Source organism: Antechinus flavipes, chromosome 3 (genome assembly GCF_016432865.1).
Source record: "Antechinus flavipes isolate AdamAnt ecotype Samford, QLD, Australia chromosome 3, AdamAnt_v2, whole genome shotgun sequence".
In the NCBI taxonomy this organism is placed as follows: Eukaryota; Metazoa; Chordata; class Mammalia; order Dasyuromorphia; family Dasyuridae; genus Antechinus; species Antechinus flavipes.
The window spans coordinates 82,383,430-82,405,675 of record NC_067400.1 but is presented as its reverse complement, the minus strand read 5'-3'; the positions used below and the strand labels follow the sequence as shown (position 1 = coordinate 82,405,675).

Here is a 22,246-nt window from a genome sequence, read left to right as displayed (position 1 = left end):
AAAACAATAAGCATTTATTAATCATTTTCTGTGTGCCAAACAGTATGTCAAGTACTGGGAATACAATATAAGGAAGAAAAAATTCAGTCCCAGTTCTGGAGTTTATATTTTAATGGGAGAAATAAGACACAAAAGTGAGCTAAAAAGAAGAGAACAGAGCATGTTGAAACCCAGAAGAAGAACATGATTTTTTTAAAAAGCTTTTTATTTTCAAAACATGTGCATAGATAATTTTCCAATTTGGCCCTTGCATAGCCTTGTGTTTCAGATTTTCTCCTCCTTCCCCCCATCCTCTCCCCTAGATGGCAAACAATCCAATACATGCTATACATGTTAAAAGATATGTTAAATCCAATATGTGTAATATATTTATACAATTCTCTTGTTGCACAAGAAAAATCAAATCAAAAGGGAAAGTAAACGAATAAGAAAACCAAATGCAAATGAACAACAACAGAAAGAGTAAAAATGCTATGTTGTGTTCCACATTCTGTTCCCACAGTCCTCTCTCTGGGTATAGATGGCTCTCTTCATCACTGAACAATTAGAACTGGTTTAAATCATCTCATTGTTGAAGAGAGCCATCTCTTCATCTGATCATTGTATAGTCTTCTTGTTGCCATCTACAATGATATCCTGGTTCTGCTCATTTCACTCAGCATCAACTCATGTAAGTCTCTTCAAGCCTCTCTGAAATCATGCTGCTGGTCGTTTCTTAAAGAACAATAATATTCTATAACATTTATATACCATAACTTACTCAGCCTTTTTCCAAGTGATGGACGTCCATTCAGTTTCCAGTTTCTGGCCACTTCAAAAAGGGCTGCCACAAACAGTTTTGCATGTGGGGGTCCCTTTCTCTCCTTTAGGATTCTTTGGGATACAGAGTCAGTAGAAATTCTTTTGGATCAAAGGGTATGCAGAGTTTGATGACTTTTTGAACATAGAAGAACATGATTTTTTCAGTCCACAAGGTATGAACACGGGCCATCACAAAAATTGAGGCAGCAGGGGAGCTGAGCTTGAAGAAGGATATTCCAAGGGAACAATCTACATGTAGATGAGGTATTCAAGGGAAAGCAGGCTCCAGAAATTCCAAGATGAAACAGCAGTAAAGGCATGAGTCTAAAGTCCAGATGAGGAACAGGGTCAGAAGAGGAAGAGAAAAGTGGGAATAAGATGGAAAGTTGATTAAAGGTGGGATCAGTCCTAAGCAAAAAAAAAAAAAAAAAAAAACAACTCTAAGGGAGTACAAGAGTATCTGTAGCAAATTCTTTGGAGAGCAAAGGTCCAGTTGGAAACTTGTAATGACCGCGCTAGCACCCAGGACACCCCAGAATCAGCCAGAGTCAGGATAAGCAAAAGTCTGTCTTTATTCTTGGTCTTTAGACACAGGATTGAACAGGATGGAAGCAGAATCTCCTTAACTGCCTTCTCTCTCGTCTACTGCCAAAGAGTGTCTCTGGCCAGTCTTACTCCACCCTCTAGTCCCTTCTACAATCCTCTGTATACACCAATCATTGAGCCAGCACAGGATAGTGGAAAGGACCATTTTCCAAGCATATGCTCATAGAGTATCATCCAATCAGTAGTTAGCCTCAAGTGCTCGGCAGTCCTGACCTCAGTGTATCAGCTCAATAGTTTCAACCCTCTACAGAAACTAAAGCAGTGTTTATAAATAAGTTATGCTATATAAATGAATGAATACTATTGTGCTATAAGAAATGATAAACGTGATGGTTTCAGAAAAATCTGGAAAGATATTCATGTACTGAGGAAAAGTTTACAAAAACATGAAAAGCATAAATGAACAGAACAAGAACCACAAAATTTTAAATAATTCAATCTTTAAAAAAGGGAAATTAAGCAAGCCATAATTAAAGTACCAGAGGAATTTACAAGTGAATTCCATGAAAAAAATTAATTCCAGTATTATATAAACTCTTTGAAAAAATAAAAAAAGCATCCTACTAAATTCTTCCTATGATACAAATATGGTCTTGATGACAAAATCAGGGCAAATTAAAACATTAAGAAAACTAGACCAATATCTATAATATTAGATGCAAAAATTTCAAATAGAATATTTGCAAAGCGACCATGGCAACACAAGACAAAGATTATATACCATGATAGATATATATATGGAAAGCAGGGCTACTGAAGTAGGAAGCATTAAGGAAAATTATAAACAATGATATTAATTAAAACAAGAAAAATCATATGATTATATTAATGGATGCAAAAAAGCTTTTTTTTGTTTCCTTTTCCAAATTCTCCTGCAAAGCTCTCACTTTCTTTTCCCATTTTTCTTTTAATTCTCTTTTAAGATCCCTTTTGAATTCTTCCAAGAGAGCCTTTTGAGATGGAGACCAACTCATGTCATCCTTTGGTGTTCCCAGGGTTGGAACTCTGTTTTTCTCTGTCTCCATAAAAGCTTATTTGTAAAGGCTGGGGTCCGCTCTTGGGCAAAGGGGCTGCTGTTCCCTCCCAACTCTGGCTGGCCGTGGCCATGGTCCTTGGTGAGCCAACATGATGAAGAGCAGACAGGAATTTGATCTCTTCCCGACTTCCCTCAGATCAACACTAGATCCAGCTGCAGAACAGACTTTGGAGTGACAGCATCACAAATATTTGGAATGTAACACATTTACAGCAGTAGATGTTTTGGGAGGACTTCAACAAAGATATGTCTCAATCAGGCCAGGGGGATGTGGCCCAGAACATCACAGCGAGTTCTGAACGCCAGAATAATGCAGGATTTGGTCAGCAGCACCAGCACCAGGGCAGCAGTACCCTGTATGGAAGCTTGGGACAATCTCCCCTTTGCCCTGAGAGCAGATTTCAACCTTTAAAAATAGCAAAAAAGCAAAAAGAGCTCTGGCCATAGATAGCTTGTATGGAGACAGGGAACAGAACTCAAACTTGGAGGACAATAAAGGCAAACCATTTCTAAATGAAGCCTCAAAGGGTGATGTGACTTGGTGTCCATCTCATAAGGCTCTCTTGGAAGATTTCAAAAAGAATCTTAAAAGAAAATTAGAAGAAAAATGGGAAAAGGAAATGAGAACTTAACAGGAAAGTTGAGAAAAGGAAACACAAAAATGATCTGAAAAAAACTCCTTAAAAAATACATTTGATGAAATGGAAAAAAAATACAACTCCGTGAAAAACAGAATTAATGAAATGAAAAAAGTGAACAACTCCTTAAAACTTTTGAAATGGAAAAAAAAAATCCAATGAACAAAACAACTCATTTAAAAGTTGAATTGTCCAAATGCAAAAGGAGGTTAAAAAAAAGATAACTAAAGAAAATAATTCACTAAAAATCAGAATTGAACAAATGGAAATGAATAAGACATCAAGAATCAGTCAAATAAAACCAAAAAAAAAAATCAAAAAAATAGAAGAAAATATAAAATACTTCATCAGAAAAACAACTGACCTAGAAAATAGATCCAAGAGAGACAATCTTGGAATTACTGGACTACCTGAAAACCACAATGCAAAAATGAGCCTAACCAACATCTTTCAAGAAATCATCAAGGAAAACTATCCTGATGTCCTAGAATGAGAGGATAAGATAGCTATTGAAAGGATCCACTGATCACCCCCTGAAAGAGATCCCAAAATGAAAACTACAAGGAATATCATGGTTAAATTTTAGAATTATCAGATAAAGAAGAAAATATTGCAAGCAGTCATAAAGAAACAACTCAAATCTCGAGGAGCCATAATCAGGTTACCCAGGACCTAACAGCTTCCACTTTTAAAGGATTGAAGGGCCTGGAATATGACACTCTGACGGGCAAAGGAGCTTAGATTGTAGCCAAGAATCAACTGTCCAGCAAAATTAAGCATTATTTTTCAGGAGAAAAGATGGACATTCAACAAAATAGGGGATTTTCGATTATTTTTGATGAAAAGACCAGAGCTGAACAGAAAATCTGATCTTCAGATACAGAATTCAAGAGAAGCATAAGAAGGTAAAAAGGGAAGAAAAAAAGCTATGTTTCTTAAAGGTTAAAACATTTATATCCATATATGAGAAGATGACATTTAACTCTTGAGAACTGTATCTTTGTTGGGGGTATACTTAGGGGAGGTAGGTATAATTTGACTTTATTGTGATGGTATAAAAAAGAAACTAAGAGTGGAAAAGGGATTGTACTGGAAGAAGAGAAAAGAGAGGTAAAACAAAAAAGACCTATTATAATTGAGGGAAACAAGGGAGAGAGATAAGTATTGTTTGACCCTTAATCTCATCAGATTTGGCTCAAAGAGGGAATATCAAACATATTTAGGAGGGCTGATTAGGAGGTGATGGTCAGAAGCAAAATACTGGGGAGGAGGGAAAGGGTGAAAAGAGAAAAGTATAACTTGGGAAAATAGGATGATGGGGAAATACAGAGTTAGTGATTTTAACTGAATGGAATGAACTTTCCCATCAAACAATGCAGATAGCAGAGTAGATTAAAAGCCAGAATCCTAGAAAATGTTATTTATAAGAGGCACATTTGAAGCAGAGAGATATATACTGAGTAAAGGTAAAAGGCTGGAGCAGAATCTGTTATGCTTCATCTGAAGTAAAAAAAAAGAAGAGGATCGAAGATCAAGCAAAAAGTAAAAAATAGATCTAATTAAAAGAGTTAAGAAAGGAAATTACATCTTGCTAAAGGTTACCATAAATAATGAAGTAATCTCAATACTAAATATACATGCGCCAAGTGGTATAACAACCAAATTTCTAGAGGAGAAGTTAAGAGAGTTGCAAGAAGAAACAGACAGCAAAACCATACTAGTGGGGGATCTCAACTTCACTCTAACAGAACTAGATAAATTGAGCTACAAAATAAACAAGAAAGAAATTAAAGAGGTAAATAGAATTTTAGAAAATTTAGGTATGATACAACCTTGGAGAAAATTGAATGGGAACAGAAAGGAATAAATTTTTTACTCAGTGGTATATGGATCCTACACAAAATTGACCATGTATTAGGGCATAAAACCCTAAAAATAAAATGCAGAAAGGCAGAAATAGTAAATGCATCTTTTTCAAATCATGAGACAACAAAAATTACATGTAATAAAGGGCAGGCAAATATATATCAAAAATTAATTAGAAACCAAATAATCTAATCCTAAAGAATGAATGGGTAAAACAACCATAGACACATCATAGACACAATCGTAGACACATCACAGACACAATTGTAGACACAATCAATAATTTCATTCAAGGGAATGATAATAATGAGACAACATAATAAAATTTATAGGATGTAGCCAAAGTAGTTTTCAGGGGAATTTTATACCTCTAGAAAATCAATGAATTGGGCACGCAACTAAAAAAAAACCCAAAAACTAAAAAACAAACAAACAAAAAACAATTAAATACCCAAATTTGAAATTCTGGAAATAAAAGAGGAGATTAATAAAATTGAATGTAAAAACACTTTTGAACTAATAAACAAAACTAGGAATTAGTTTTATGAAAAAATCAATAAAATACACAAACCCTTAGTTACTTTGATTTAAAAAGAGAAAGAAGAAAATCAAGTGAAATGGATTTACCACCAATGAAGACAAAATTAAAGCAATAATTAGGAGCTATTTTGCTAATAAATCTGATAATCTAAGTGAAGTGGATGAATACTTACAAAAATATAATTGCCCAGATTAACAGAGGAGGAAATAAACTACTTAAAATAGTCCCATTTTAGAAAAAGAAATTGAACAAGCTGTTAATGAACATCCTAAGAAAAAATCTCTAGGAGCAGATGGCTTTTTAAGTGAATTCTACCTAAAGAACAATTAATTCCAATACTATGCAAACTAATTGGAAAAATAGAGAAAGGAGTCCTACCAAATTCCTTTTATGACACACACATGGTGCCAATAATTAAATCAATTAGGGTCAAAACAAAAAAAAAAGAAAATTATAGATCAATTTCCCTAGTGAATATTGATGCAAAACTCTTAAGTAAAATATTAGCAAAGAGATTACAGCAATTTATCACCAGGATAATATACTATAACCAAATAGGATTAATATCAGGAATGCAGGGCTGGTTCAATATTAGGAAAACTATAAGCATAATTGACTAATATTAATAACCAAACTAACAGAAATCATATGTCAACAGAGGCAGAAATAGCATCTAACAAAATCTAACACCTATTCCTATTAAAAACATGAGAGAGCCTAGGAATAAACAGAGTTTTTCTTAAAATTATAAGTAGCATCTATTTAAATACATCAGCAAGCATCATATGTAATGGGAATAAATTAGAAGTAGTCCCAATAAAATCAGGGGTAAAACAAGGTTGCCCACTATCATCATTACTATTCAATATTATATTAAGAAATATTAGTTTTAGCAATAAGAGAAGAAAAAGAAATTAAAGGAATTATAGAGAAAAAAAACTATCACTCTTTGCAGATTTATTCATATTTAGGGAATCAACTAAAATTAGAAACAATAACAACTTTAGTACAGTTGCAGGATACAAAATAAATCCACAAAAATCATTGGCATTTCTACATGTTGCCAACAAAGTCCAGCAAGAGATACAAAGAGAAATTCCATTTAATATAACTGTAGGTAACATAAAATATTTCAGACAAGACAAATATAACCAAGACAAAGCTAAGGACTAGATGAATACAATTAAAAAACACTTTCCACACAAATAAAGTTAGATCTAAACAACTGGAAGAATATCAAGTGCTTATGAATGAGCTAAGCTAATATAATAAAAATGACAATTCTACCGAAATTAGTCTACTTATTCAATGTCATACCAAACAAACTGCCAAGAAATTATTTTACAGAGCTAGAAAAAATAATAATAAAATTCATCTGGAAGAACAAAAGGTCAAGAATTTTAAGGGAATTAATGAAAAAAATGCAAATGAAGGTGGCCTACCTGTACCAGACCAAAAATTATATTATACAGTAGTGATCATCAAAACCTTTTGAAACTGGCTAAGAAATAGAGTAACTGCTGAGTGGTACTAACCTTAGTTAGGTTCACAAGATACTGTAGTCAATGACTATAGTAATCTAGTGTTTGATAAACCAAAAGACTTCAGCATCTGGGATAAAAACTCACTATTTGACAAAAATTGTGCAAATTGTGCTAAATGCAGATCACAAAACAGTATTTTCATCTTTTTTCTTATTCGTTTCCTTGCTTTTTTTTCTTTCTCAATTTTTTTCCTTTTGATCTGATTTTTCTTGTTTTGCATGATAAATGTGGAAATATGTATAGAAGAACTGCACATGTTTAATATATATTAGATTATCTGCTCTATAGGGGAGGGAGAAAAACCTGGAACACAAGGTTTTGCAAGGTGAACACTGAGAATTTATTTTTGCATATATTTTGAAAATAAAAAGCTTTTATTCAAAAAAAAAAAAAAAAAAGATGGGATTCTCATTCCGGTTAGTAACAACAAAAAACTTGAAAGGAATAAAAGGAAATTTCCTTAATATGATAAGTAGGATTTATCTATGTTGAAGCTAAGTAGGGCAGCAGATACAGTACCAGCTCTGGAGTCAGGAGGTCTGAGTTGAAATACTTACTAGCTATGTGACCCCAGGCAAGTCACCTAACCCCATTTATCTCACTTTCTTCATCTATAAAATGAACAGGAGAAGGAAGTGGCAAACCACTTCAGCATTTTTACAAGAAAACCCTGAAAGGGGTCACAAAGAATCAAACACAACTAATCAACAACATAAAAATACTCCAAACTCTATAGTTTTTGTAATGAGGATAAATGTAAGGCATTTCCAGTAATATCAGAGGCAAAACACAAATATCCATTATCATCATTACTAATGAATATAGTATCAGATTGTAAGATATATCAGAAAGAGAAGAAAAAGAAATTGAAGGAATAAACACAGGTAAAGAAGAAACAAAATGATCACTTTTTTGCAAATAATATGATGGTTTACTTAGAGAATCCTAGAATGGCAATTAAAAACTAATTGAAATAATAATTTTAACAGAGTTACAGGATATAAGACAAATTCAAATAAATCATCCACATTTTGGGGCAATGGTATCGCATTGTTATTTATTTTAAGTTTTTATGGCACCAGGATAAAAGTATAAATCATAAAAAATATCTAACACTTAAATCATAATAATATAACCCTTATTTATTTAGTTATCAATTCAATAAGATTTAAGGTTCTAAGAAGACAGAATTTCCAAACAAATATTTGTTTCTATTATCAACTGCTTTCAAAATATAGTTGACTTTTTGAAAGGAATTGTTATAGTAATTAAATATGATCATGAAAGAGAGTATATTCAATTTGTCATCTTACCTGTTTCACTTTCCTTTTCACTTGCTTCCTCATCCAACAAAATTAGCCTGGGTGGCCAAAATAAAAATATGAAAAGATTTTTGTTAAAAGACTGTGACAAAAGCATTTCACAAATTCTCTCATGCTATTTGAGTGGAGAAGATGGAGAAATATGGGCTAGATAATAAAATCAAACAGATTAAGAAATGGTCAAATGGCAAGGCATAGAGAATGGTTATTAATGGCTTCAAATCAGCTTGAAAGAGATGACCTAAGGGATGCTTGCCCCTGCGATGTTTAATACCTGAATCAGTGATTTGAATAAAGACCTAAGGCATATTTTAAATTGTGCAGGTGACAAAGTATGGAAGGATAGCTCACACATTGGATCACATGTTCCAAAAACTCTTGACAAACATTAAGTCAAAGCTAATGAGATAAAATCTAAGAGAGAAGTCTTGCATTTAGATTGTAAAAAATCAACTTCACAAGCACAAGATGAGGGAAGCACGCTTTGACATCTGGGGCTGCTGGGAGACTGCAAACTCAGAATCCACAAAGAGATATGGCAGCTACAAGGAAAACTGATACATAGCCTATCCTTAAAAAACAAACAAACAAAAAAAAAAAGCAGTAAGTCCAGATTTAGGAAGCGATCATTCCATTGTATCCTGCCCTGGTCAAACTGTATCTGACTCATTCTGTTCCATTATAACTTCCACAATTCATGGATGATCTAGAGTAGATCAACTTTAGAGTGGATGGTTTAAAGGTCAGTAGATAAATTGCTTTACCAAAGAGAAAACTCCAGAAAAAAAAAAAAAGGACAGATAAGAACTCTTCAGTATCTGAAAGCCTGCCACAATGAAGAGGATTGTTCTGAAGGGTAGGAATAATGGATAAAGGTGGCAGAAAAGCAGATATGGCTCAAAGTAAGAACAATTTTCCTAATAATTGGAGTTATTTAGAAGTAAAAATAGTCTACTTCAGGAGGTAGGAGATTTTCCCTTACTAAACAATTTCAAGAAAGGTTAATCACTTGTCCAAGTGTGTCCTGTAGAAGTATCCTAAGGACAGAATTTCCTAAACAAATATTTGTTTCTATGATCAATTCCTTTCAAGGGAAGACTGCTCAAAATTCTTCAAAGAGAAGGTGAAATAGGAAAGAGATTGTGTAAGACATCTTTCTTATAATGGAGTTTGAAATATAGATAATCCTTTTGAAAAGAATGGTAATAGAAAAAACAGTGGACTAGATCTCTGAGATTCTTTCCAATTCTGAAAATTCTGCGTTTCTATTAAAATGCATGGAACTCAGGAGTCTATGATTTTTTATGGTTAGAGAAATGGAAAGATATAGAGAAGTACTATGAAACTTCTGTCCAATAGATTCCTTTAAAACAATGTCTGAGAGAATTTCCAAAGAGCGAGATCTATGATTCTACACTATAAATTCTCTTACATTCTACAGAAAAATTAAACTTCACATAAAGAATTCTATTTAATTTTGTCAGATTGACTCAAATTCATGAAATTAAAACTAATTTGAAGTGTAAAATGTAGTTTTTTAAATGACTGAGAGGGTTTTGTCATTCTGTTGCTATTGTTTGTTTTTTGGGGTTTGTTTTTAAAGCACATACTCAGAATTATGGGGAGAAGACAGGAAATAGAGTTAAGGTGGGACAAATGGATAAACAGAAAAACTGGAGAGAAGATAGTTCCTAGTCCCTAGAACCCTCTCAGGTGCCACATTCTTCCCAACAAAACAAGAGAGAGTGACAATGGGGTGGGCATGAGAAGGTCTCAGGTATATACCAGTCATATTTTTATATGAGATGTCATCAGGGGAAGCTTTAAAAGAAAATAAAAATGAAGATATCAAAACAAACAACATAAAGCTCATGGAAGTAGGAAGAAATGTTATTCTGTTAGTCTTAGCTTCTCCTAGGTTGCCCTTATAATGATAGAAAGGATTGTATCTAAGCTTGATTATTTATCTTTTTTCACCATTATAAAATTTTAGTTATAATAGCTCTCCCAAAGAGATCATCCAATTTGGGACCAAAAATGAACCTTCTAATTTGCCATCTCTAGTGATGACTCTTTGGCCTATTATCTTGAAACTAAAACTCAAGAGGCTACAAAATAAAATATTTAATATTCATCAGGAAAAAGGCATCAAAAATTGAAGTCATAATGAAAAAAATGGTATTTAATAATATCATATAAATATTTTCTGCTTACTTGTCAAAATTAGCAGTAAGAATATTATTTTCTACTCTGTCTTCTTTGTGTTCTTCAGTAAGATTGTTTGGAGACTCCTTGAGTCGCTAAAATAAGAAATCAAATTTTAAATATATAAAGGAATAATTTTCCTCATACAAACAAAATAAAAATAATATTTGTTTAAAAACATAACACTAGAATTAAATGTGGAAAGAGGCATAGTGATATATCTCTGGGAGATTTTAAGTTATTCTTCTCATGGTGATGATGGGCTAAACTAAGTCATCACATTCTTTGGCCCAGCATATAAAGTAGGTGACCACAGTGTTTAAAGTCTTATGATAACCTTACAAAAAATAGTCAATTTATGGCCCTGCCTCAATAAAATTTTAGACATATTTTAAAATTCTTATAAACAGCACTAGAAGGAAAGCCATCATTCAATGGTATATCCATATCTATAAAACAGTAGAAAATAAAGGCATGAAGATTAGCAGGTGTTGAAATAGTTGATAATATATGACATTAATATAACACCCACTATCAGACTCAAAGAGAAGTTTATGAAACAATTTAAGATAGAATATCAGTCACCAATTCAGCTTCCTGAGCAGTTCCATCAGTAGAAACATTTGAACTTCAAATTCCACCAAAACTGCTCTCTCCAGTATTATTATTGATCTCTTAGTTGTCAAATCCAAGGGCCTTTCCTTAGTCCTCATTCTCATGGACTTCTCTGCAGCTGGTCACACTTCCTTAATATTCTTTTCTCCCCAGGTTTTAGAGACACCACTCTCCCCTGATTCTCCTTCTGACTGCTCCTTTTCAAGCTCCATTGCTAGCTGCTCCTCTACATCATGCCCTAGATGGAACCATAGCCTTCCTTCACAATTATATCCAGGGTCCTCTTCTCTTATGTTATTTTAGTTGGTGATTTCATCAGTTTTCATGGATTTAGTTACCATCTTTATGCTAACATTCTCAAATCTGGTACTGACTTTTAATCTCACATCTCCACCTGCCTTTCAGACATTGGAGAAAGCCATCTGCATCCAGGGAGAGGACTGTAGGGACTGAGTGTGGATCAAAACATAAAATTTCCACTTTTTTATTGTTGTTTGCTTACATTTTGCTTTTTTCTCATTTTTTTTCCCTTTTGATCTGATTTTTCTTGTGCAGCATGATAATTGTGCAAATATGTATTGAAGAATTGCATACATTTTACATATATTGGATTACTTGAGGTCTAGGAGAGGTGATAGGGAGAAAGTTGGGAGAAAAAATTAGGAACACAAGGTTTTGCAAGGATGAATGTTGAAAACTATGTATATGTTTTGAAAATAAAAAGCTTTAAAAAAAAAGAATAATATGTGAAATAGCAGAGGTATAATAATGGGAAGGAATTCTTTATGTTTTTTAAAATCCAAAAAGAAAGAGCTCTACAGGATGCCAGTCACATGAACTGTTTTATTATTTTATACTTTTTTCTTCTTATTTTTTGCTCTTTTACACTTTCTTTGAAACTATCTTCCTTCCCCTTCCTTTCTTCCTCTTTGTCTACTTATAATACTGGCTCTCTATTGGTATTCAGATTTATTTGCTTGGACTAATTGGCAAACATAAGTAAAGGATCTGGTCTACCAAAGGAGGAAAAAAGGTTCAAAAATAAACAGTTCAATAACCCCCACAAACTACATAAAATAACGTTAAAAGAATTTTACCTTTAGTGCAACAAAATCATATGGACGGAAGCCTGTAAACTCTTCATGGATCCTAGACATCATTCGAGCTGTTTTCTCCCAGAATCCAAGCAGTGTTCTCTGAAGGAAAAGGTAAGAGGATACTATAATTAAACTTTGCTCAAACATTTTGTTACTGTTACTTTCCTCACTATCATAACGAATGAATAATTCCAAGAAAAGGCAATTAAGTTCATTAGTTCTTCCAAATTTTGGCAATAAGTAAAGCAATTCAAGATAATAGTAATTAACTATTGGGTATATGTACTGTAGAAATAACTGCTCAAAAGCTTCCTAAAATTAATTATACAAAGAGAAGGAAAAATGATGGAATCACTAAAATCATCCATCTGTACAGAAGGAGAACACATGTATAATCATTAAGTTATTACATAGGCATAGCCTTATGACTAGCTGGGTGAGAAAAGTCACACTGAGAGCTAACTCTTATCAAAGGCAAACACACACTGCATGCATGCACACACAGACACACGCACACACAACACATATGCATGCACACACAATGCAATGCATGCACACAGTGCACAGCAATGTATGTGCACACATATGCAACACAGTGCACACAACATGCACACACAAAGTGCACAATGTATGTGCACACATGTATGCACGCATGCAACACAGTGCACACACCGCAACATGGCATGTGTGCATGCATGCACACACACAACACGCACACACATGCATGCGCGCACACGTGCACACAACCCTTTTCCAAAAAAAACCATGCTCAGGTAATGACTTAGAAGAGGATTGCCCCAGCTCTTTATTTCTCTCCCTGTTCCAGCTGTCCTTCCTTTTTGCTTCTTTTTGGTCTGTTAGACAGAGAAGAGAGACAACCTCTCATTTGTCCAGATGTCGACTCCTGAGTGACCCAGAATTAGATGGGTTCCTCAGGGCTGGGAGGGCTTCCTTTGCCCGGTTTCTATGCTTTTCTATATAACTGCTACTTTCCCTACCGTCCTAAAGGAAATTTTAATGAATGCGAGTTATTGCTGTTGATTGCGTGTTGTGCTCCTCGTTGTCGTGGCGTTGGAGGCCCATCGTGAGGAAGGGCAGAGTGGTTTCAGGCAGCAGGCCGAGCGCGGCCGCGTTTCCAGTTTATGAGTAATCACCTTGTCTTAGGCCCTTAGTCAACTTTTAAACGAAGCCACCTCGGCACTGCAAGCCCACGCCGACCCGGGGGTACCTGGTAGGTGGTGAGTGAGTGGGACAGCAGGTTGCAGCGGCTGGCCCCGAGTAAGTCCACCTTCTGACAGACGTCCATCTTTAACTTGTCAAAAGAAGCTTTGGCGGTCCTCACTTGGATCTGCACCTGGTCATGAAAAGCACACAGGAGCAATGTGTATGTTTGTACACACACACACACGTTACTTTAACGACTTAAATGTTCAGCAGACAGTACATGTCTGTACTGTGGGCCTTCATTCTATTATCTCATATACGTTACAAATATAGCATAAGTCTATGACTATAGATGAGATCTGTTGTAGAGAAATCACAGATTTTACACACACACAAGCCCCCCTTGTTTATTCTTATTCTAAGAATAAACAAGGACTTTTTGTTCAGATGGTTTTCAGTTGTGCCCAATTTTTCATGACCCCATTTGAGGTTTTCCTGGTGCTGAAGTGTTTTGACATCTCTTTCTCCATCTCATTTGACAAACAAGGTAACTGAGGCAAGCAGGATTAAGTACTTGCCCAGGCTTGAACACGGAAAGATGAGCTTCCTGACTCCAGGCCTAGCACTCTCTCAGTGAGCCAGTTTGTGTCCCAATCAAGGATCATAGTGCCTTTTCAGAATATGCTATGTACTATCTGCTAAACTATATAAAATACACAATAGCAATTCACAACATTAAGAACTATGAAAAGGGGAACAGAAGCAGCAGAGAATGATACTTTTATGCATTACTGATAAACATTTTATAATCCATATACTTGAAACTCAAATAGTATAAAGTGAAGTTAGGTAGAGTAATCTATCTGAGGCTTGGTGTAAAATATGCTTTCCAGAAAGTCATTCAAAAAGCTATGGAGTCTGATAGGGTAATAATATTATAGCCTGTTAATTTCTTCTTATATTAATCACTGTTATTTATTTATTTATTCCTAAGTCTTAAAAAAAACTTGCTCAGAAATAAATCATTCCCTAAAAAAAAAAAAAAAGAAATGATGAATCTAAACAAAGAAACAAAAAAGAGCAACAATGAATAATATTTTTCATTTCAAAGAGATTAACAGAACAAAAATGTTAATAAACACAAAATTCTAAGGGTTTTAAGCACCATGTAGTATATAACATTTTAATTAATGTTTAGATTTTTTAAATTCAGTTAGTCAAGTTAATTGTGGTTTAAATATATACATACCAATACAGGGAAAACATTCTCTTACTTTTCTGAACTTTTCCATTTGTTTGGATGTGTCTGGGTCTAGTTCTTGTGATACATCTTTCATCCACAGCAAAGCTCCTCTGTATTCTGTGCGGGCCTGCTCCATTCGATTGATTGTCATCAAGGTATCAGATACTGCTCTCTGACTAAAAGTTGCTACCTCTTGCTCAAGACGAAACAGGGGTGTACATAAGGCTAATCTAATGATAAAAATAATTAGATTCAGAAGAAACATTAAATAAAAACTAGAAAGTGAGGGAACTAAAACATTTTCATCTCTGAAACCATTTTAGAGATCATGTAATTAAATATCATAGTAATGAATTTTCTATACGTATGACACTACATCAACTTGATCAAATTTCTATTATCTACAAACAAGTCACCTAATTAAATGTAGGAATTTCAAAATACTTAATAGCATAATGGATATAATAATAGGAAATCAATATACCAAAAGGCTAAAATAAACCAATTAAAAAAAACTACTTAGACATCCACTGATTTGATAAATGAGGTATATCTACACCTCTATTTTTCCATCCCTCATTTTTGGAACATGGTATTTCAGCCACATTATTCAGGTAATAATTATAATAAATGCATCATTTACATTTTTCAAAAAATACCACTTGTAAAAAACATACCCTTTCCAAAACAAGTCTTTCATTTACATAGATACATAGCTTAAGTACAAAAAGGCAGATAAAATACTCAACGTGATAATAAAACAATCCATTTCCACGCAACTGAAAAGACCTATGAGCAAATCATGTCAAAGCAAACTGTTCCATTTTTCAACATTATACCAAGCATGTCATCATTGATTTCTCCCACCTAATTAAAGAACTTCATAGGACCCACACTTAACACCATATACCAAGATAAGATAAGGTCATGCATGGGTCCATGACCTAGGCATAAAGAACGAGATTATAAATAAATTAGAGGAACATAGGATAGTTTATCTCTCAGACTTGTGGAGGAGAAAGAAATTTGTGACCAAAGATGAACTAGAGACCATTACTGATCATAAAATAGAAAATTTTGATTATATCAAATTAAAAAGCCTTTGTACAAACAGAACGAATGCAAACAAGATTAGAAGGGAAGCAACAAACTGGGAAAACATCTTCACAGTTAAAGGTTCTGATAAAGGCCTCATTTCCAAAATATATAGAGAACTGACCCTAATTTATAAGAAACCAAGCCATTCTCCAATTGATAAATGGTCAAAGGATATGAACAGAAAATTTTCAGAGGATGAAATTGAAACTATTACCACTCATATGAAAGAGTGTTCCAAATCACTACTGATCAGAGAAATGCAAATTAAGACAACTCTGAGATACCACTACACACCTGTCAGATTGGCTAAGATGACAGGAAAAAATAATGATGAATGTTGGAGGGGACACGGGAAAACTGGGACACTGATGCATTGTTGGTGGAGTTATGAACGAATCCAACCGTTCTGGAGAGCAATCTGGAATTATGCCCAAAAAGTTATCAAACTGTGCATACCCTTTGATCCAGCAGTGCTACCACTGGGCTTATACTCCAAAGAGATACTAAAGAAGGGAAAGGGACCTGTATGTGCCAAAATGTTTGTAGCAGCCCTGTTTGTAGTGGCTAGAAACTGGAAAATGAATGGATGCCCATCAATTGGAGAATGGTTGGGTAAATTGTGGTATATGAATGTTATGGAATATTATTGCTCTGTAAGGAATGATCAACAGGATGAATACAGAGAGGCTTGGAGAAACTTACGTGAACTGATGCTAAATGAGATGAACAGAACCAGGAGATCATTATACACTTCGACAACGATATTGTATGAGGATGTATTCTGATGGAAGTGGATTTCTTTGACAAAGAGACCTAACTGAGTTTCAATGGATAAATGATGGACAGAAACAGCTACACCCAAAGAAGGAATACTGGGAAACGAATGTGAACTATTTGCATTTTTTATTTTCTTCCCGGGTTATTTTTACCTTCTGAATCCAATTCTCCCTGTGCAACAGGAGAACTGTTCAGTTCTGCAAATATGTATTATATCTAGGATATACTGCAACATATTTAACATATATAGGACTGCTTGCCATCTTGGGGAGGGGGTGAAGGGAGGGAGGGGAAAAATCGAAACATAAGTGAGTGCAAGGAATAATGTTGTAAAAAATTACCCTGGCATGGATTCTGTCAATATAAAGTTATTATTAAATAAAATAAAATTAAAAATTAATAAATAAAGAACTTCATAAACATAAAATCATAGGATAGGAAGTAGGGAGGCATTTTAGCAGTCATCTAATCCAATTCCCATTTTACAGAGGAGAAAATTTCATTCTTGAGCAGTTTCATGAGTTGCTCAAAGTCAGTGAGTTAGTAAACAGTGGAATTGGAATATGGACCCAGGTTTTTTGACTTGAAATACAGTTCTTTCCCTACTTATTAGATCATCTGCCACAGCTGGTAATCTCCTAACAAAGAACTTTCCTGTACATTCTTCTGACTCAATGTTTCTTTGACTGCACAATCACAAAGAAATAGTACTCTGATCTTTAATTAGCACTGCTTTTCTTTTCCTCTAAAAAAATTAGGGAAATTTGGCTACTTTAAGTAAATGCAGCATAATGTACTACATTGCTTCTTTTGTGCTCAAAAAGAATGATGTGATAAATGTGAATTATGGCTTGAAAGGAAAATATTTTTACATTTAAAGATAAGTAAAACAAATTACAAATTTTTGTAAATAACTATATGTAGATTTGCACAGTAAGTAATTACATATTTAATCGGGCAAGACAGACTACTAAAATATTTATATCATATTTATATCTTGATTACATAAATTTAAGTTAAAAAGTTAATAATTTTAAATTCAATAAATTTAAATTCAAAACCAAATTCTCCTTATCAGATAAAGAACAAACTATTGATAATTTTAATGTGGTTGAAAATAACTATTTTAAAAGCAATAATAGCATGGGATATAATGGATATAAAATATTTATATGCTACATTATAATTTCCCTACAACACTTGTATTATGTCTCTTAAAGTATAAAACTAAGCAAACCAAATATGACAAAGATGAAGAAGACTCTAATTTAAAAACCTTTGGTTGGCAGAAGAACAGAGTGTCTTGCCAGTGGCATCCATCATTTTGCCAGCTTGAGTTATATCCTGTTCTGCTTGAAACTTTAGAAAGAGCCCAAGCTCATTTTCTTCTTCAGATATAGCTAAGAAAGTAAAAAAAAATATTCCAGTTAGCACGATTATATATAAAACTAAAACTAAAACACTCATTTATTTACAATTTACAATGATATGCTATCAAGTAAGAACCTATGATTCTAAACTATACAGAGATCCATCAATGAAAGACTGCATTCTAGAAAACACCTTCTTTCTGCCATGTTTGCTTGGCTCCTGAAGGAAAATGTGTTCACTGCTGTTGTGCATTCACAATCTGGCCCAGTTTTCTTTTTTTTTTTAATAGCTTGGTAATTTTTCAGCATTGACAATTGTAAAACCCTTTGTTACAATTTTCCCTTCCTTCCCCTCACCCCTTCCCCAGATGGCAGGCAGACCAACACATGTTATATATGATATATATATATGACTATATATATATGACAATATATATATATGACTATATATAATATATATATATATATATATATATATATCCATACAGTTACTTTGCTGCACAAAAAGAATTGGACTTTGAAACAGCGCACAATTAGTCTGTGAAGGAAATCAAAAATGCAGGTGGACAAAAACAGAGGGACTGGGAATTCCATGCAGTGGTTCACACTCATTTCCCAGAGTTCCCTCAGTGGATGTAGTTGGTTCAATTCATTATTGCTCTATTGGAACTGATTTGGTTCATCTCATTGTTGAACAGGGCCACATCCGTCAGAATTGATCATCATATAGTATTGTTGTTGAAGTATATAATGATCTCCTGGTCCTGCTCATTTCACTCAGCATCAGTTCATGTAAGTCTCTCTGGGACTTTCTGAAATCATCCTGCTGGTAGTTTTTTACAGAACAATAATATTCTATAACATTCATATACCACTATGGAATATTATTGTTCTGTAAGAAATGACCAGCAGGATGAATACAGAGAGGACTGGCGAGACTTACATGAACTGATGCTAAATGAAATGAGCAGAACCAGGAGATCATTATACACTTCGACAACGATATTGTATGAGGACATATTTTGATGGAAGTGGATTTCTTTGACAAAGAGACCTGAGTTTCAATTGATAAATGACGGACAAAAGCAGCTACACCCAAAGAAAGAACACTGGGAAACGAATGTGAACTATCTGCATTTTTGTTTTTCTTCCCGGGTTATTTATACCTTCTGAATCCAATTCTCCCTATGCAGCAAGAGAACTGTTCGGTTCTGCAAACATATATTGTATCTAGGATATACTGCAACATATCCAACATATAAAGGACTGCTTGCCATCTAGGGGAGGGGGTAGAGGGAGGGAGGGGAAAAAAAAATCGGAACAGAAACGAGTGTCAATATAAAGTAATTATTAAATAAAAAATTTAAAAAAAAAAAGAAAAAAACATTCATATACCACAATTTATTTAATCATTCTTCAATTGATGGGCATCCACTCAATTTCCAGTTTCTTGCCACTACACAAACATTTTTGCACATACGGGTCCCTTTCCCTTCTTTAGGATCTCTTTGGGATATAAGCCCAGTAGTAACACTGCTGGGTCAAAGGGTATGTACAGTTTGATAACTTTTTCAGCATAGTTTCAAATTGTTCTCCAGAATGGCTGGATGTGTTCACATTTCCAACAATGTATCAGTGTTCCAGTTTTCCCACAACCTCTCCAACATTCATCATTATCTTTTCCTGTCATCTTAGCCAATCTGAGAGATGTGTAGTGGTACCTCAGAGTTGTCTTAATTTGCATTTCTCTGATGAATAGCGATTTAGAGCACCTTTTCATATGACTAGAAATGGTTTCAATTTCTTCATATAAAAATGTCTGTTTATATTTTTTGATCATTTATCAATTGGAGAATAGCTTGAATTCTTATAAATTTGAGTCAATTCTCTATATATTTTAGAAATAAGGCCTTTATCAGAATCCTTGAATATAAAACATTTTTTCCAGTTTGTTGCTTCCCTTCTAATCTTATCTGCATTGGTTATGTTTATACAAAAGCTTTTAAAGTTAATATAATCAAAATTATCCATTTTGCATTCCATAATATACTCCAGTTCTTTTTCCACAAATTCCTTCCTTCTCCACAGATCTGAGAGGTAGACTATCCTTTGTTCTTCTAATTTGCTTGTAATCTCACTCTTTATGTCTAAATCACAAACCCATTTTGACCTTATATTGGTATAATGTGTTAAGTGTGGGTCAATGCCTAGTTTCTGCCATACTAATTTCCAATTTTCCCAGCAATTTTTGTCAAATAGTGAATTCTTATCCCAAAAGCTGTGGTCTTTGCATTTGTCAAACATTAAATTGCTACAATTATTGCTTATTTTGTCCTGTGGACTTAACCTATTTCAATGATAGGCTACTCTATTTCTTATCCAATACCAAAATGGTTTGAATGATCACTGCTTTATAATATAGTTTTAGGTCTGGTACAGCTAGGCCACTGAGAAGATAGATTTTTAGTAACTAAAAAAATTTAATTAAAAAAAAAAGAAAGAAAATCTGAAGCCAACCTAACTTTCCAATCTTTCATATTACTCTCCAGGTACTAAACATTCCTACCAAATTAGACTGCTAACTGTTCCCTAATCTAATCCTTTCCACTGAGGACCAGGCAACACAGCTACCTACCCCCCACCCTTCCCCCTACCTTTTTTCTCTTTTCCCTTCTTATGGGTGCTCTGCCCAAAGAAATATAAACATGGATCACAAAAACCTTGCAAGATATCTTGGGTTTACAGGCTAGATTTCTTTCTTAAGGTCCATACCTTAAATTCGAGTCACTATGGCTTTCATTGAGCCATCAAGGTTCCAGGACAAGCCCTACTTGTTCTGTTTGGGCCCTGATTGGCTCAGAGTCAATATAAATTGCAATTGTTCTAGCCAGAAACCTGGATGGTCCAACCCTCCCAGATTGATTTTTTTCTTTTTCCTTTTCTTTCTTTCTTTCTTTCTTTTTTTTTTTTTTTGATTAGGTAAAAAAGGTCATTATTTGCCTCATTTATTTCTTAACTAGCCTTAACCATTGAATGGGTGCATGAACTGGAAACTGAGTGGATCAGTTGGAGAATGATTGAATAAATTGCAGTATATGAATGTTACAGAATGTTATTGTTCTATAAGAAACGACCAGCAGGACAATTTTAGAGAGGTCTAACTAATATTGATACTAAATGAAATGAGCAGAACCAGGAAATCATTGTATGGGGAAACAACACGATTATATGATGATCAATTCTGATGGGCATGACTCTTTCCAACAATGAGATGATTCAGACCAGTTCCAACAATTTTGTGATGAAGAGAGCCATCTGCACTCAGAGAGAGGACGATGGGAACTGAATGTGGATCACAATATAGTAATTTCACTCTTTTTTGTTGTTTGTTTGAATTTTTTCTTTCTCATTTTCCCCTTTTTTGATCTGATTTTTCTTGTGCAACAAGATAATTGTGAAATTATGTATAGAAATAAGTATAGAAGAATTGCACATGTTTATTCTATATTGTATTACTTGCTGTCTGGGAGGGGGAGGTAGTGAGGAAGGGAGAAAAGTTTGCAACACAAGGTTTTGCAAGGGTGAATGTTGAAAACTTATCTTTGAATGTATTAAAAAAAACTGTATTATTAAAAAAAAAAAAAAAAAGGATGAAGGACAACCAACAACAATGATCTCATCCTGCTTCTCTTATCTGTGAACTTGTGCAGACTATTAACAATGCTTGAGCCCTTGGTTAGTCTGTTTCCTGACTAGCTGCTCTTTAAATTAGAGACGGCATGGTGAAAGGAAAGCCTCTCAGTGAGAACAAGTGGGCCCTGTCCACGAACCTCTCTGCTGAGCCCCTCTTTATGCTTTCAAATGAAGGACAGTGCATATGGCCAAGCAGCGAGGCTCTGGTGCATGTCAGCAAGACCTCCTCCTGACTCCAAATCTAGCCTCAGACACCCCCTAGCTGTGGGACTCTGGACAAGACACTGCACCCTGTTCGCTGGAGTCTGCTCATCGGCAAAATGAGTTGGAAAAGAAAATGGCAAATCACTCCAGGGTCTTTCCAAGGAAACCTTAAATGGACTCATAGAGTCAGTCTCAACTGAAATAGCCAAACAACAACAAACAGGTGTGGCTAGGCCCTTGTGAATTTTGGAAGGGTCTGGAGAGTGAGCCACGTGCTGAAACAACATCTGGGCCAGGTTCGGTGGCCAATCCATCAAAGCAAGATCTCTGAGGACCCAGCCTAGAAACATGCAAAATAAAGAAAAATTTAAAATGATCTTCAGACTTGAGTCTTTAATGATAGTACCAACAAGTTGTGAAAGGGTA

The 22,246-nt window shown here is 34.4% G+C and overlaps 1 protein-coding gene across 2 annotated transcripts in view; it reads right to left on the bottom strand.

Annotated features, from left to right (window-relative positions):
* ICA1L (islet cell autoantigen 1 like) overlaps nucleotides 1-22,246 on the bottom strand; it is a 77,165-nt gene that overhangs the window by 26,974 nt on the left and 27,945 nt on the right. For both annotated transcript variants that reach the window (XM_051983760.1, XM_051983761.1), the window contains exons 4-9: nucleotides 17,830-17,953; nucleotides 14,710-14,908; nucleotides 13,500-13,625; nucleotides 12,272-12,370; nucleotides 10,569-10,654; nucleotides 8,346-8,392 (exon numbers count right to left, since the gene is read on the bottom strand). In XM_051983760.1, the coding sequence (XP_051839720.1) occupies nucleotides 8,346-8,392; nucleotides 10,569-10,654; nucleotides 12,272-12,370; nucleotides 13,500-13,625; nucleotides 14,710-14,908; nucleotides 17,830-17,953 (681 nt within the window). The remainder of the gene's footprint in view (nucleotides 1-8,345; nucleotides 8,393-10,568; nucleotides 10,655-12,271; nucleotides 12,371-13,499; nucleotides 13,626-14,709; nucleotides 14,909-17,829; nucleotides 17,954-22,246) is intronic.